General features: G+C 49.1%; 6 protein-coding genes across 6 annotated transcripts; 1 reads left to right on the forward strand and 5 right to left on the reverse strand.

Moving 5' to 3' along the window:
• Positions 1-776: 776 nt before the first annotated feature.
• On the forward strand, positions 777-1,821 carry N7533_000590 (heme-dependent oxidative N-demethylase family protein; the record flags this gene model as incomplete). The annotated part of the gene is made up of 4 exons (XM_057097240.1): positions 777-780; positions 835-1,349; positions 1,430-1,528; positions 1,591-1,821. 4 exons carry the CDS (start codon positions 777-779, stop codon positions 1,819-1,821), a joined length of 849 nt encoding a protein of 282 aa, XP_056965733.1.
• A 64-nt stretch (positions 1,822-1,885) lies between these two features.
• On the reverse strand, positions 1,886-3,311 carry N7533_000591 (questin oxidase family protein; the record flags this gene model as incomplete). Its single annotated transcript, XM_057097241.1, has 4 exons — positions 1,886-2,637; positions 2,702-2,829; positions 2,891-3,036; positions 3,105-3,311. The coding sequence occupies 4 exons, from the start codon at positions 3,309-3,311 to the stop codon at positions 1,886-1,888; spliced, it is 1,233 nt and encodes a 410-aa protein (XP_056965734.1).
• Positions 3,312-3,750: 439 nt separating this feature from the next.
• N7533_000592 (GABA permease GabA) lies at positions 3,751-6,233 on the reverse strand (the record flags this gene model as incomplete). The annotated part of the gene is made up of 17 exons (XM_057097242.1): positions 3,751-3,920; positions 3,976-4,054; positions 4,108-4,255; positions 4,313-4,441; positions 4,491-4,568; positions 4,621-4,822; positions 4,879-4,903; positions 4,961-4,993; positions 5,044-5,107; positions 5,159-5,237; positions 5,293-5,407; positions 5,462-5,598; positions 5,656-5,687; positions 5,740-5,812; positions 5,872-5,941; positions 6,026-6,059; positions 6,130-6,233. The coding sequence occupies 17 exons, from the start codon at positions 6,231-6,233 to the stop codon at positions 3,751-3,753; spliced, it is 1,572 nt and encodes a 523-aa protein (XP_056965735.1).
• Positions 6,234-8,004: 1,771 nt separating this feature from the next.
• On the reverse strand, positions 8,005-9,529 carry N7533_000593 (glycoside hydrolase family 76 protein; the record flags this gene model as incomplete). Its single annotated transcript, XM_057097243.1, has 3 exons — positions 8,005-8,601; positions 8,661-9,355; positions 9,442-9,529. The coding sequence occupies 3 exons, from the start codon at positions 9,527-9,529 to the stop codon at positions 8,005-8,007; spliced, it is 1,380 nt and encodes a 459-aa protein (XP_056965736.1).
• Positions 9,530-11,491: 1,962 nt separating this feature from the next.
• Positions 11,492-12,391, reverse strand: N7533_000594 (putative ubiquitin conjugating enzyme (UbcD); the record flags this gene model as incomplete). The annotated part of the gene is made up of 5 exons (XM_057097244.1): positions 11,492-11,631; positions 11,722-11,905; positions 12,029-12,058; positions 12,244-12,289; positions 12,348-12,391. The coding sequence occupies 5 exons, from the start codon at positions 12,389-12,391 to the stop codon at positions 11,492-11,494; spliced, it is 444 nt and encodes a 147-aa protein (XP_056965737.1).
• Positions 12,392-13,027: 636 nt separating this feature from the next.
• Positions 13,028-14,593, reverse strand: N7533_000595 (acyl-CoA dehydrogenase; the record flags this gene model as incomplete). Its single annotated transcript, XM_057097245.1, has 4 exons — positions 13,028-13,074; positions 13,187-13,296; positions 13,386-14,301; positions 14,386-14,593. 4 exons carry the CDS (start codon positions 14,591-14,593, stop codon positions 13,028-13,030), a joined length of 1,281 nt encoding a protein of 426 aa, XP_056965738.1.
• Between the last annotated feature and the right edge of the window lie 413 nt (positions 14,594-15,006).

The following is a 15,006-nucleotide window of genomic DNA, read 5'->3' on the forward strand; positions in this document are numbered from 1 at the left end:
CGGCGCCAAGCCGGAGAGTTGTCACGTGATATCGTGCAGCCTATTGGGTCAAATATAGTTGCAAGAACATAGCTAGTATGCAAGTCTGCAGTTTGATGCTTTCTGAAGAAGCAAGTCATTTTTTTAATGACGTGGTTAGAGCTTCAGATTCTCAGTTAGGGCCAACCAAGTCTGATTTACTGACCAACGAGCGACGTAGTTATGGGACAACCTTGGGACTCTCCCGAATAGGAAATAATTCCCAGAGCCCGCGGTCTCGGAGCGCGCGACCCCGCATCATAGGAATTATAATTAGCAAAATGCTGTTCAATTGGTCAGATTACCCTATTTTCAATCATGATTAAGTCGAGATGTCAATGGGGGGCATATGGCCCCTCTTATATAGCTCCTCCCTTTCACTAACGATTGTTACTCCTCCGTATTTTTTGCGAAGCAAGTTTGGACTCACAAGCGATACATCACAATGATGTGCTCTATTCGGTTTGATTTCATGATGATCTCAAGCCCTACTACTATGTTGTCTCTCTCAATCGCCTTGGCAATTGCCTTATACATTGTTGGAAACACGGTATGTAATATGTACATCCTACCCATATGCTATTCTGTATCGCGTCTCAAATGTGACGATTTCTTCATAGCACTGGGCCAAGCAACTCTTAAATCAATTCAAGAACTCGAAGAAGCAATTTCCGTCAATAGAGCCACTCTCCGATTTTGACTGGCGGGCCCAAAAGCCTAGACAATTACGACCATATAGACCAATCTATAACATAACCATGGGTACCTAGACTCCAGATCCGTAAATGAAAAGGCATTGCTAACTTCTTCCTAAAGCCATCAAACCAGAACCTCTATCTGATCTCGTAACAGTTGACAACCAATATCTGGACCGAGTAACGACCCGCCGAAATATAATTGCCGAATACAAAAACACCGTCCACGGCTGTCTGCCCGGGGGCGAGAGTGCTGTCCACGAGCTCTACTCTTATCTCCTAACTCATCATCTACCCATCCGCTTCCCGGATCTTTTCACTTGCCAGGGTAAACTATTTCATAACAGAGTAACAGGCAAATCATTCCCTACGACCCCGCCGCAAGACCCGGAGACTTGTCTCCGAATACTCGGCGAAACGGTAGAAGAGGATATCTTCCTCCTGATGGAAACGGAGACAACTCACAAATGTCTGGCATTCACATGTTGCTTCCCGACGGGCTTTGATCCATCTTCGAAGCTGGGTTTAGATCTTCGGGGTATACATGGTCCTGTGCCAGCCTATGAAAAGATCGGGCCTAGTATGGAGAGATTCTTTCGGAAGCTTGAGGTTGGGAAGAGTGTGAAGAGAATGAATGTAAGTTCCAGCATCTTGACTCGTGTCTAGTCCCTCTTTATTTCCGAGTGGTGTGGTACTAATCTCAGCGATTTCTGTAGTGGAATATCCAAACTGGTGATTATTTGATCAATGTGGCAGGGAATCACATCAAAGAAGGCGACGAATTTGTAGCCGACGAAGATGTCGACCATTCAACGGTGAGTTGAATTACCTAGGTACATAAACGGGGCGTTGATTGGCTTGAGGCTAATTATCAAAGGCCAATCTTCGAATCGAGCTCCAAACTTTGACGCGCCTCCCTGAAACAAAATTTGTGCTTTTTTGCTTCAAAACTTACCTCTATCCATTGGCCAATATCAAGGCAGAAGGCACTGGCCCGGAACTTGCCGATGCTATAGAGGGCCTCCAGAAGGGCAACGCACCCGGTATGTTCAAGTACAAGAGCGCGGTTCGATGGGGAAAGAGTGTGGCAGAGTATTTACGATCATGATCATGATAAGCACAAACTCTTGTAAGACACATGCAATTAAATTGTTACATAATTTGAGCATATATCAAACAAATCCACCCCATCCGTCAAACTCTTCCGCAAACTTCACAGCGGCTTTCAGGAAGAATTCGTCATGGTCTCCCCAGGTCGAGGACATCTCTCGTAGCGACCGGAGTGTCTTGACATAGTGTGAATCTGTAGAATTCTCCCCTTTGACAGCTTTCTCAGAAACCCAGTTCCAGTCTCTTCCTTTCAAATCAACGTTTCGGATATTCTCTAGCGGGGTCTCAGGTCGAAGCTGGGCAATGAAAACCGCCAGGGTTATGAGCCACCATTGTCGAACGAGCGGGACCTGGAATTTCGCTGGGATCAGGGGTAGCAAGACCCGGACAGCATGGCTGGTGGTTAAGACGTGCACGAGGAAAAAGTCGTACTTTGTTGAGGGGTCCTGGTGCGTCGAAACCAGCAGTGCGGCTGCTAACTCCTGGCTTTCATGGAACTGTTCGATCGGGTTCTCGAGTGTCCATGCGTTCCAGTGGTTCAAGAGAACTCCTTCTCGGCTGCTAAATAGCTTTTCAATGTTGTGGTCACCCGGTGTAACAAAAAGTCCGTCGAGCTGCTTATCAGATCGGACCTTGTCGAATATTTCAAAGACAGATGTTGTATGATAGGATGCTTCGATTTTATTAGGGACCGGATCATCCAGATAGTTGTGGATGTCGTTGTAGCACACTGCCGCTAGGCTTATTGCCTCCATTGCGACTTCTCGACTGGACATCTCATAAGCGTAGGCGAGGTGAATTAATGGATGTCCCACTGGATGATATGTCAGTAATCTCAATTCGCAAAGGATATGGCCATGCTTGGACAAGACACTTACAGTCAGCTATGACCGAGTTGAATACGGGCTCTTTGCCCGAGAAAAGATATTCCTCAACGACCTGTTTCCAGTCATACCCAAATCTAACCAGTTCGTCTTCGAAGAAATCGACAAAAGCTTTTTCGTATCTGGTGAATTGCGTCAGCACTAGACTATGCACATGGGGATCGAGTTAAGCTATGAGCATACTCCCGACATCCCAGATATTCCCTCCAATCATAAGTAGTAACCTCAGCAGGCGCATCCTCCCATGGATCTAATAACTTAGATTCACTCTCATATAGTCGGGTCAGATCCTCCGCGTCAGCACCCTGCAAGAAAGCAGAGCTGAGGAGCTACCAAAATTGTCAGCCAAATCCCACCACGACAAGTCAACAAATCCCCTAGTGTTTGTAAAACTCACATGAGGCGCATGATTATGAAATTTCCGTGCATTATATAGGATGGCGAAATTGGCATGGTTCAACTTAAGCAAATGCTTCAGCGCTCTAGCTGGCTTCTCCTGTGCATTCTCAAGGTCATACACCTTAACCGACGGGATGTCGATCACCTGTTTCTGGAATGAAAAGAGCTTGAATGACTTTAGCGAGGGAATGGGAAGCTGAAACATTTTGGCGGTGCGATAGTTCGGCCTCGCGTTGTCCAACGTATGGTGGGGAAGTTCGTAATGACCCGAAGCTCACGGTGCGTCCCACTAGCGATGTGTTCAAGTTGTTGCCACACAGACAAACACGCACAGCAATTTATGGGCAATGTCACTCTCAAACAGTTGTCTCTCGTTCTGACTTGTGTCGAGATCAGCCCATCACAATCTCAACGGAGGTTCGGATCCGCTGTGGCAGTGGATTGTTGGGAATGGCCGCCTGAGGCAGAAAGTGTACATGACGTAATGTACAACCGCGTCTATCACGTGTGAAGTATACAAGAGGAAATAATTAGGAGAATACATCACAAAGACAAATATCCATGAAGTACATGTATGTATATACTATATAGTATATACTTCTTCTCAATTTAGTAAAACACTATTCGAAGCTAATCTACACTGCTTATTTTTCACCGTAGTGTTCAATGGCCGGAATTGGCTGTTCAGAGTGGCCAACTTGTCCGGCAAGCACCTCAACCTCAATACGGGGACCAACATAATTTTTGCGGCCATCAGCAAACCAAGTGGCTGTGGAGAGAATTATCACAATGCCAAATGCGGCGACACAGTAGTCTATGGATAATTAGCTTTAGTTCATTGGTTCTTCGACACTTTGGTAGACACATACTCATGCTGCTGCCGGTGGCGGGGAGCTCGGGAGGGAAGAGGAAAAGAACAGTAGTCAGAGAAATATAGATCAGGGAGATCTGTCACAAAATATCAGCAATGCACAGCAGTTTCCAAAGGTGTATGATCTTACGATGTTGAGCACCCAGCCGACGATGACAGGGAGGACGAAGGGTCGCTCCGGGAGCATGTTGCGTCCTCGGATACAGTTGATCGCAATGGGCATTCCGTAGGCTAGGTCCAGCCACACGACGGAGGCTGAAACGATAGCGTTGAAGGCGCTGCTCACATTAGTAATTGAGTACCAATTTTCGATGGGAACGTAGGGCTTAGCTCACCTAGAAGATCCCAGGAAGATCAGGCCGAATATAATGACAAGGCCCAGGTTGAGATACAAGGAGTGTAGCGGGACCTTCAGTTTGGGGTGGACCTTGGAGAAGAAGCGGGAGAAGGGGAGGCCGCCGTCACTAGCCATCTGTTAGAATAACGTAGTCCCGAGGGTAGCGGGAAACATACCGTGCAAAGGCGTAGCACATACGACTGCTAGTAGTCATAATAGCAGTTGTGGTGAACAGCATGCAAACCAGAGGGAAGCTGTATTCAATTAGTATCAACTTCTCAACCGCAAAAATATGTTTGCTCTTACACGAGAAGACAGATGGCACCCGCATTGCTCTGGGTGGCGTTCTTCAAAATAGCCAAAAGAGGGCCAGCTGAAGACGAGATAATGCTTTCGATGTCGCCAGCCACGAAAAGCAAAACCATCAGGAAGATAAATCCAGTAACAGTTCCAATGGCCACGCATGCAATCATAATTTTAGGCCCTTCCACAGAGGGGTTAGGGATTTCTATCATCTGTTAGCGCTGTCATTTTGATATGTCAATCGCGGCACTGTGGTAGTACCTTCAATCATATGGGCGACACCATCCTAAGATTCGATTAGCTTTGATCGGATGATAATGCAGAAGTCAAGGGCTAAACTTACAAATCCAGTGACACCGAGGCCACCTTGCAACAACTATTGACTGGTTAGAAAATGTTAAAAGAGGCCTGAATCAATGAACATACACCCAGGAGCCAAGCAACTCCATCGGGCCATCCCGTCTCGTTGATGAATTTGCGGAAGACGAATCTGCAGTCGTCAGCTAAAGTTACCCCATAAAGCGTATTGTCAATAACATACTCTGCGCTATTGTAGTCGGGCGAAGAACAGGAGAGAATAGTGATGCAAATAATAGTAAAACCGCTCAGTGACCACGTAACTGGATATCTTGTTAGTAAAATGAGACAACAGGGTTTATATAGAGAATCACTCACAGGCAGCTTTGTTGAAATAGGGCAGGAGACTGTTTGCAAGGGCGTTGATGCAGAATCCAGCAATGTTATAACCGATATAGATGAGGAACTGGTGCCAGCGCTCTGCCTCGTATCCCTTTTTCCGGTATTAGATTGCATCTCGCTGATAGAACTCGGGATATAAACATACCGGGTTCATGAGAGCGATGACGCCCACAACCAATTGACTACCCAGCAATCCACCGGTCGCGGTCAAGGCCACCCAACCGGCGCAGTTCACCCAGCCGGTGATCCACGAGAGTAGGGGCATCCATTTCTGAGGGGAGACTGCGGGAAGGTTAGCAAATTTCTGCATGGTCCGGTGCCAGTTACAGGGATACATACTAACAGCAACCCAATGGTATTGTCCAGCAGCACTGATCTCGTTAGCTTCGCTCTATCTTTTGAATGGGGAGATTTGCCACTCACGTCGGGTACGCAGAAAGAAACTCGGCCAGGGAGGCGGCCATGCACAAATTACAGATACCTGCCGTAAGGAGACCTGGTGAATATTGTCAGCATGAGATTCAAGTCAATGCACTGAAATCCAATGAGACACACCCCAGATAACACTTGTCGGACCTCCGGAGGTCAAACTCAGGGATAAACTTGTAGACAACGCAGTCCATGACTATCACGAAATTCCGTCAATAAAAGTCCTGTCTGATGTATGGCTTGATCACATCAGTTTCCTTCTTCCCTGTGAAGAACGTACATTAAGAATAGCGAATGCCAAACCCAGCATCGATCTATACAAGAGTTCACATTAGCCTAGTGGTCGGGCCCTCGGCTGAAAAAGCAAAGCGAGATCAAACATACAACAAGGAAAACTGCCGTTTCAACTCTGACTTGTGGCCCATCTGGGCCAGCTGGGCATCATCATCATGATACGCCTTTAGTTCTGCGGGATCGAGGTCTGCCATAGTGAAGGGTATGGGGAGGTATGGAGGATAGAAAACGGCAAGGAGTAAGATCAAAAGACACGGGGGATACTCGCCATGAAAAAGTCGACCCAGCCCAGTCAGCCATGACGACAAGCCTTGAATAGCACCTGCCCTCTCCGACTTCTCCACGCCCACACTCACAATCGCGGGGACAAAGCCCTCCGCTACGACCAACCCAATCTGTCAGTAGCGTTAGGTAATAGTTTTGGGGTAACCGGTCGGCGGTCTTTCGAGGCGGCGATAGAGTGCCGTGTCTCTGATTGGTCCATTGTTCCGAACTCGGTGGCTTCAACCAATCAACACTCACACGGCGCCACCTTGGCTATCAGGGCTTGATTTCGCCTTCCGCCGCGCCCCAGAGCTTATCCCAAATTCTCCGCAGTCATTGGATATCTCCCAATATCATCATCCCCACCCACCCGCGGGGGCCCTGGCCATCTCGGGGTAAGTTGTCCGGTTTGTGTCCTGCATGCCGAACAGACTGGAGAAAAAATGACTCTAGCATCAATTTCTCCATATTCTCTGGAAAACCCGGGGAAAAAGAGGCCAAACCGCATGACCCCAACCAAGTACCGAACGATTACTCCAGATTCTTTCCAAGGGTCGGTACCATCAATATCGCTCTCGCCACTCGGTCTGCCCGTTCCGAATATGGAGGTTGCTCCTATCTTTACGGGGAACTGGGTCACGGTGGAGTGAGTAGTGGAACCATGCCGGTGTCGCTATCTCATCGCATCTCACCAAATCCGCATAGGTAACAGTGAATGATAATCAGTTAGCCCGCGTCCCTCACCTAACAAAAACAACTCTTGGCCCTGCAACACGCAAACACACCGGAGTACCAGCGCGGCTCGGATTGACTAGCGCGGCCCGAAAAAAGGACCCCGGGGGATGAAACGAGTTGATGGTTCCTAGTCCCACACTGACTACAAGAATTGAGTTCGGATTGCGCAGCTACGTGCCCGACAATCTCAACCTCTGCCCTATCGGAAGGGTAGGACCCTACGCTAGATATTGCAGCTCGGGAGCTATCCGTCGGAACCACGGCGTGCGCGTGTCGAGCTAACAGGACCGCGCTGATCGGCACCTTCTGGAAGCTTTCTTCGAGCCTAGTACTACTCTGACTGAGGAATAGGCAGTGATTTGGCAGTGTATAAAAACGCAGCAATGAACGGGCCAGTTATATTTAACCACGCATGAAAAAGAAGAAAAGAGCAGACCAAACTTGACATCCCATCCCGCAAACATGGTATAATGTCTTTTCCGATGTTTTTTCGCTTCGCATCGCACCCCGGAATCCTAATCCCACGCGTGGGGAGTGAGTTGGGGTCGCCAAGCGCGAGCTCCGGCCCAACTACAAAGTACCGAGGCCATGCAAATATCGTACGGTCTTAAATGCTCCATATTTATCCGACGTCTCCTGGGCTACACATTCGGGGACCATCTGGGGACAAGTTAAATCGGTCGAGAAAGTGGATCGAAACCAATTGACTTGAGTCATTGGAAACTGGAGAATTCCGAAATTTCCCTTTCCTACGGAATACTCCCACGGGGTACTTATACGCTAGTAGTAGTACTTCCTAGTACTATTTATGTATTCCGACCAGTCTGGTCTGAAGATCAATCAAAAGAGCATGTTCTCGTCTGGCAGTAACGGGTATAAAGAAAGCAGCTAGGCCTGGATATATTAATACAAGAAAAGAAAGGAAAATCGCCATGCCTACAACGGAATGAACGAGAACGAGAGTTCTTAAAGGATGGACAGGACACCCATGACCATCGCACTAACAAGCACGACGGGCCCGCTGGCGAGCATACCGGCGCCATTGCCATCACCCTTGCCGCTAGCACTGGCAGTCTTGGTGATGACTATAGTCCCATCGCTAGTGGAAGACGGCGATCCACTGGTCGTGCTGGAAGCATTGCTCTTCGCAGTTGATTGTGTTGCGAGTGTCATTTGATCAAAAGTGATCAGGTTGGCAATCAAGACAGCGGTCGCGCTGATCTGGTTCTCTATGCCAAGTTTCCCATCGTACTTTGAGCTAGACCACGTGCTGCCGCAAAGATCATCGTCCTTACCACCAGTGCAGGACTTTGCTGCCGCAACAGCGGAGCCCTGCAGCAAGGGCAAGATATCGGATTCGGTGTATGGCGCGACCTGGGCGATGAAGGCTAGTTCTTGCGCGAAGAGACCTTTAAAAAGCAATTCGTAATCGTTGCATTGCTCAGACGGTTCGCATGTGACTTCAGACAAGATCTTTCCACCATATTTCGTAGGGAAGAACTGCTTCTGGGATGTTTTGAGGAGACCAGTCAGGCCATCCTTCCACTTGCTCTTTCCCTCGGTCTGGGTCGCCGTGGTTAGCTATCAGTCTTCATCGAAGTTCAAGACTGCAAACAACTTACCTGGTTATACATATAGGCAGCTCCGGACATGTACAAGCCATAATTGAAACTCCACTGTATATTACCAGCCTCATTGCAGTCATCTTCGCACGAGGTCGAATCGGCAATTTTCCAGGACTTCTCGTTAAGAAGGGGCACCTTCGCGCTCCAATCCCAGATCTTCTCTGCCCAGTCCGCATACGTCTGGTTATTCGTGAACCGAGCCAGTCGTGCCGAAAGAGCGAACAGTCCACCATTGGAAATCGCATTCTTCATAGTATAACCAGACTGGTACGTATAGATCTGCCACCGCAGACCCCCATCGCAGTTATCCGTATCCCACCGGGCGGCGACAGTATCCCAAACATTCGCCGCGAGTGACTCCCAAGACGGCATCGATGATTCCTGGGGATAATCCAGCTCTGCGGCGGTCATCGCAGCAAGGCCCCAGCTGAGCTGGTCGTCGTTACCCAGGAACGAACTGAAGTTGCTGGGCATGTAATTGTCATCGGACCCGCGCTGCCAATACATTCCCTCGCTCACGACGTCGTTGTTAGAGTCATCTCCAGTCAAAGACCAGTATTGCATCATGACGCCGAAAAGCACACTCCCTTCCCACCAGGCCGGGAACACGTAGCCGGGGATATCGGACGACCGGTTCGAGTAAAAGGCCATCGCGCCCGACGCGGCAGTTTTGGCGGCATCTTTGATTGATTCTATGAGGCCGGCATTGAGTTAGTCCTCGAGGACTTCTGCGCTGTTCGGGCTAGAGTCGGACGCGACGCAGATCTGCAGAACTCACGCTCATCTTTGATATTCAAATCGATTGCTGCCGCAGAGCTAGCCAGCAATGACACGGCCAGGGCCGTCTTCAAATTGTGTCCTAACATGGTGCGAGTTGGACTTCCACCGGATACGGCGGGTGAAAGATTTTCGTGTTTACGGGAAAGGAAAGAGGCATTGGGGGCCAAGCTACATTTCTATATCTAAACGCGATCCGGCGTACCTGAACGGACTCGCTTAGTGCCAGGTTTTAAGGGGGCCAGAGCCTTTGTAGCGGGGTCCTTTGGAGGCTAAGGCTGTTGGTACAAATCAAATCCAATCCTTGGACCCTGAGACGACGGCGTTGAGGCTCTTCTGGTACTAAAACAGGACTAAAACAGGACTATTGAGGGTGAACGAGTAGAAATGGTGGATCTCTCGGCTCATCTCGCTTCGGTTCAGGAGTGTGGAGCGGTCCTGGCGGGCATGAAGGATGCTAATTGGTTAGGTTTAACATGGCCCCGATTTTTGTACTGAGATTATCAATTCATTTGGCCTCTTGAAATCAATGGAAGAACTGGGGGAAATGCTTGTTCGAGGTTTTGCAGAGCATATGGTTTTGTAAAGTCGGCACTAAAGTTGTGAATTGAGCTTACTGGCTGGGCAATGTTGATGGCTTTGCAGTAAACCATAGGACTCGATACTGACTTTTGAGGCCCGCTTCAAACAATCCTCACTTCACGGCTACATCGTTACTTCTTAGATAGGCCACCATGATTATCTAGTCTGGCTGCTCCTTCAGCTTTTCATTTGGGAATCATGTGATATACTCTTATGTGAATTTATAGAGCGAGTTCCCGTTGCTTGGCGGGAACATGCTGCGTCCTGATCAACCGGGCCCAGACCTCGTTTTCTTGAGACTACAGACTTTCAAAGTTAAGTATATCGGCGGGAAATCTTTGATATGCCTTCGTATGAAAAGTGGTCTACATATCGAGTGGTGTATCGGTGGACCATACACCCTCCCTGTAACTAGGCATGCAATGAAACAGACGGAGCGGCGAAGCGCAGAGACCACCATCTCGCTAGAGCACTTAACAGTGTCCATCTACACGATCGACAGTGCTAGATCCGAGATACAAGAAACAATGAATTAACTTTACGAATAAGAAAGAGAAGGACTAGCATTAATCTGCGGGGCTTGTTGACCTCAGGACTACCTAATATCCCAAATACAAAGCCAACTTTACTGCACGATACAATCTACGAATCTACTCAACTCTTGGAAAGTATTAACACATAGACCGGCCTGCCTGGATTGTGCTATCTGCGACAATAAAGTAGAGAAGAATAAAATCGTAGACACCTCCACTCCATTCCACGAAGAAAAAGTCCCAGTCTCCCTCCTCCGATTTCCCCGATTTTGCTTTCCGTCTTCTTCCCAGGGTAAGACTCAAGTCCCCTTCCCACACCTGATACCATCGTCGAAAATGCATAACAATCGAATAGAGACGAACAAGAAGCACGTTCCCACCATCCACCAACTCGTTCATTAGAAGGGAATGAGGTTGGGCTGGATTTTCATAGTGTATTTTTCCCATTGGGTTTTTTTGAAACTTCATTTCTTTTTTGTCATGTGTCTCTGTCATGAGGAAAACAGCGACAATGTGAGAAAATAGAAGAACACTGAATCAGACACCTCCATTCCGACCTCCCCAAGCAAAAGGGAACTTGAACTCCGGATGCAAAAGAAGCACGAAAGAAGGAGAGTGAGAAGATGAAGATAAAAAGCATAGCTCATAATGATCGTTGGGATATGGCATTGCCCGGGAACTAGCACACAAACACAAGCACACAGGAAATATGTTTCGAAACTGAGCAAGTTGCGAGCACGCACGCAAGCAGAGGGAAAATTGTCGGAGCACGCAAAGTTTCTACGACCATGGTACGCCAGGCTTCGCGGGTTTGAATCTAACGGCGAGAAGAAACATGAAAAGAAAGATGCAGGGGCGTCGGAGAGAGAAGGAGAACCGAGAGGTCACGCGGAAGAGAGAAGAGGGTGGTTGGCAGATTTGTTGGAAAATTGCCGATCAGATGGCGTACTTGCGAGTCCACTCACGAGCCGTCGCTTCGTACCGCGGGCGGTCGGTCTTGTAGACGTGGGCGATCTCGGGCACGAGAGGGTCGTCCGGGTTGGGGTCTGTGAGCATGGAGCAGATCGAAAGCAAAACTAGAAGCAATGAGTCAGCGACGACCCATATTGACATGACACGGCGTTGAAGGACATATGTTCTTTGCCGTGTCGAAAATTGTAACGAACCTTTCGAAATGGTGAGGGCGGGGCTCCATTGGTCCCTCAGAATGTCCAGACAGATACTGCCGTTCGAGTTGATGTTGGGGTGATAGATGCGGGTGGTGAAGTGAACCTTGGGAGGCTTGAATGGGTAGTCGGTAGGGAAGTTAATCGTGAGGAAGAAGACACCTCCAGAGTATGGCGAGTCACCCTAATGTAAGAGATGGGTTAGTATTCAGGTACACCTTGGGCTCTGTCCGACTGTATCATGCAAGGAGGGGAAGCGGATTTCGCCCCACGGTCGCGCGGAGTTTGAATATGGGGATCAACTTACAGGACCCATGATCGTAGCTTGCCAGTGGAACTAGAAGAAAAAGAAAGAAAACATCGGTCAGTATCATTCCTTGACATCCCACTATTATTTGGCGATCTGCGGGAGGGGCTGGTGAGCCTCAGCCCCGCCACACGATAAGGCTCTTCGCAAATACAAAGCCGACCGGCAACGGGACTTGAGGAATAGAGGTTGGAGGAAGAGAGGGTTGTATATACCAGATCGTCTCCGACGGGACCGGCGGAGCAGGAAGACGGAGGATCCCTGCGGCGAAGAGGTTAGCATCACCAGTTGTTCCAGAGGGAGAAAGTGGTCGTCTTACCGGCCCAGATCAGTGAGTTCCTTGTTAATGCGCTTGAGAGCCATGACGACGAGTGAGAGAAGTAAGGTGGAGAGAGGGAGAGACTGAATGAGAGTTAGAGAAAGATCGAAGTTTATGGAGATGTTGTACGTACGGTTACGTCGTTGTGTGGAAAAGAAGAAGAGAGAAGAAGAAAGAGGGGGCAACCACACTGTGAGAGTGAGAGAAAGTGGGCTGGGCGGGCAGGTGCGTCTGACTGGTAATCCGCAGGTCAGAGTATTGGTAATACACGCCACCGGTGTATTGTGTACTGATTAATCAGGTTTGGAAGAAGTAGGGCTGGTATTATTTGTATTGTTCGATTGTTCCTGATCGGAGAGAATATCTACTGGTACTGTAGTATTGATCTTGTTCCCATTATTAATTATTTTACATGGCAACTACCTAGGTATATACAAACACTTCTGTAACAGGTAGTGGTGGTCTCTATTCAAAGAAAAAAACTCTAGCGATTCACTCTTAATCGCGCCCCTCTATTATGTCACGTGTGGGCGAGGCGCCCCAATGGGGCAGACAGCCCTCCGGTTTTCTTCGGGAAAATGCGTTGTCAAGGTGTATTGTGAGATACATACACAGGTATCACGTATCTAATGATGTATACTACAGTAATTTTATATATAACGAGGCAGAAAGGGGTTATTCTAGACAAAGGCCTGCTTTCCGGTAATGGCTCGGCCCAGAATCAGCGCTATAAAAATGGTTAGTGCATCTACCCGAAAGAAAAAGCAAATAAAACAAAGCGGAAAAATAAGGTAAGGCAGATTGGGCACGTAAATATGTACTATGTACTTCGTACTCACCATGAATGTCACTTTGGCCCTCGTAGGTCTGCACCACAAACAAGTTGGCTACATGACGTCCGATGTGGTACTCGTCACTAGCAGCGTTACCGCCGAAGATTTCCTGCAGACTGTAGATATAAATAGTCAGTCTCGAGTTGAAAAAAGGCGGTGCAAAGGGGGGGGGTTGTCAAAGAAAGGGAAAAAGAAGAAAACATACATCCGCGAGTTGACTAGCGCTCGGTCGCAGTTTTGACGCTTGATCATCGAGATCATCTCGGGGGTGGCCTTGCCAGCATCCTTAAGGCGAGCCACTTGCACAGCAGCCAGAGTTCCGTATGCGGCATCAGTCGCCGCATCAGCCAACTTCTTCTGAACCAGCTGATATTTTGCCAGAGGATTTCCCTTGAACTGCTTGCGCTCCAGACTATAATCACGAGCACGAGCCAGGCAGTCTTCCAACGCACCCATGGCACCAAAAGCGATACCCAAGCGCGCGCTATTCAAGCAAGTGAACGGACCAGTCAGACCCTCGACATCGGGGAACATATTCTCAGCAGGAACAGGGCAGTCATCCATCTGGATCATTCCCGTAATCGAAGCGCGGAGTGCACTCTTGTTCTTAATAGCAGGAGTCTCGAATGTACCCGGCGGGCATCGCGAGCGCTCAACAACGAATCCACGAATCTTGCCCGTCGACTCGAGCTTAGCCCAGACCAGCGCAAGGTCTGAAATGGGCGAGTTGGTGATCCACGTCTTGCTGCCGCTCAAGAGGTACATGCCCTTTTGAGTTGGGTGCTCGCGGGCCACGGTCTCCATGGAGCCTGGGTCGGAGCCATGATTTGGCTCCGTCAAGCCAAAGCAACCGGCTAGTTGGCCCTTGGCCAGACCGGGCAGGAATCGCTGCTTCTGCTCCTCAGTGCCGAATTCGTAGATTCCTGTCATCGCCAGTGAGCTCTGCACTGACATGCCTGATCGGTATCCAGAGTCAACGCGCTCCACCTCCTTAGTGATCAAGCCTGAGGCGACGGTGCTAACTCCGGCACAGCCGTATCCCTCGATCGAGGCGCCCAGCAGGCCCAGCTCTCCCATCTCGTAGAGGATCTTGCGATCGTAGTCCTCATTGCGGTAGGCCTCTTTAAGGTTAAGGTTCGGTTAGTCCATCAAGACATAATTTAACAGGAATCTGGAGAACGGGGGAAAGAGAAAAAGACACGTACCAAGTACACGCGGCTGCAATTTCTCTTGGCAGTACTGTCGCGCTGTGTCCTGAATAGCCAATTCTTCTTCCGTGTAGAGTTCCGCAGCGGCGAGGGGATCTTCCCAGTTAAAGACCGCCGAGGAAGCATAACGCCGACCAGCGACAGAGGAACCAGGGCCAGCCTGGACAGAGCGCGCAGCCAAGCGCAGGAGAGATCGGTTCATCATTTTCGTAAGAGATCGACAACGGTCACTTTGGGGGGGAAAGAAATTGAAGTTGGCTGTACGGAGTAAATGTCGTCAGGTTGCGGGGGAAGCTCTATCAAATATGCGCTAAAAGGACGGAGAGCCTCGGCAATTCTGGGGCAGTGGGATCTCCGAACCCAACGACAAAGTCCGAGTGGAGTGACGCGCTGGATTCTGTCGGCGATCGCAAGGGCAAGAATCTGGCGACTTGATTCGATGGATCCCCCGACTTTTCAAGGTTGTATCGGCTGTAGGGCTCCGGGGTCGGACTTTTTCGGCCACGCTGGTGTGACTTGGTCGGATTGCTCGGCGTTCCATCACTGCCGACCATACGCATTTCTACTTATACATATCTTTCTCTAGTACACGAATGGATACAGCGATGAAATTTACTA

The sequence above is a fragment of the Penicillium manginii genome, assembly GCF_028828005.1.
Source record: "Penicillium manginii strain IBT 31320 chromosome Unknown utg000001l:1.0-3466041.0:1.0-3467806.0, whole genome shotgun sequence".
Lineage (NCBI taxonomy): Eukaryota > Fungi > Ascomycota > Eurotiomycetes > Eurotiales > Aspergillaceae > Penicillium > Penicillium manginii.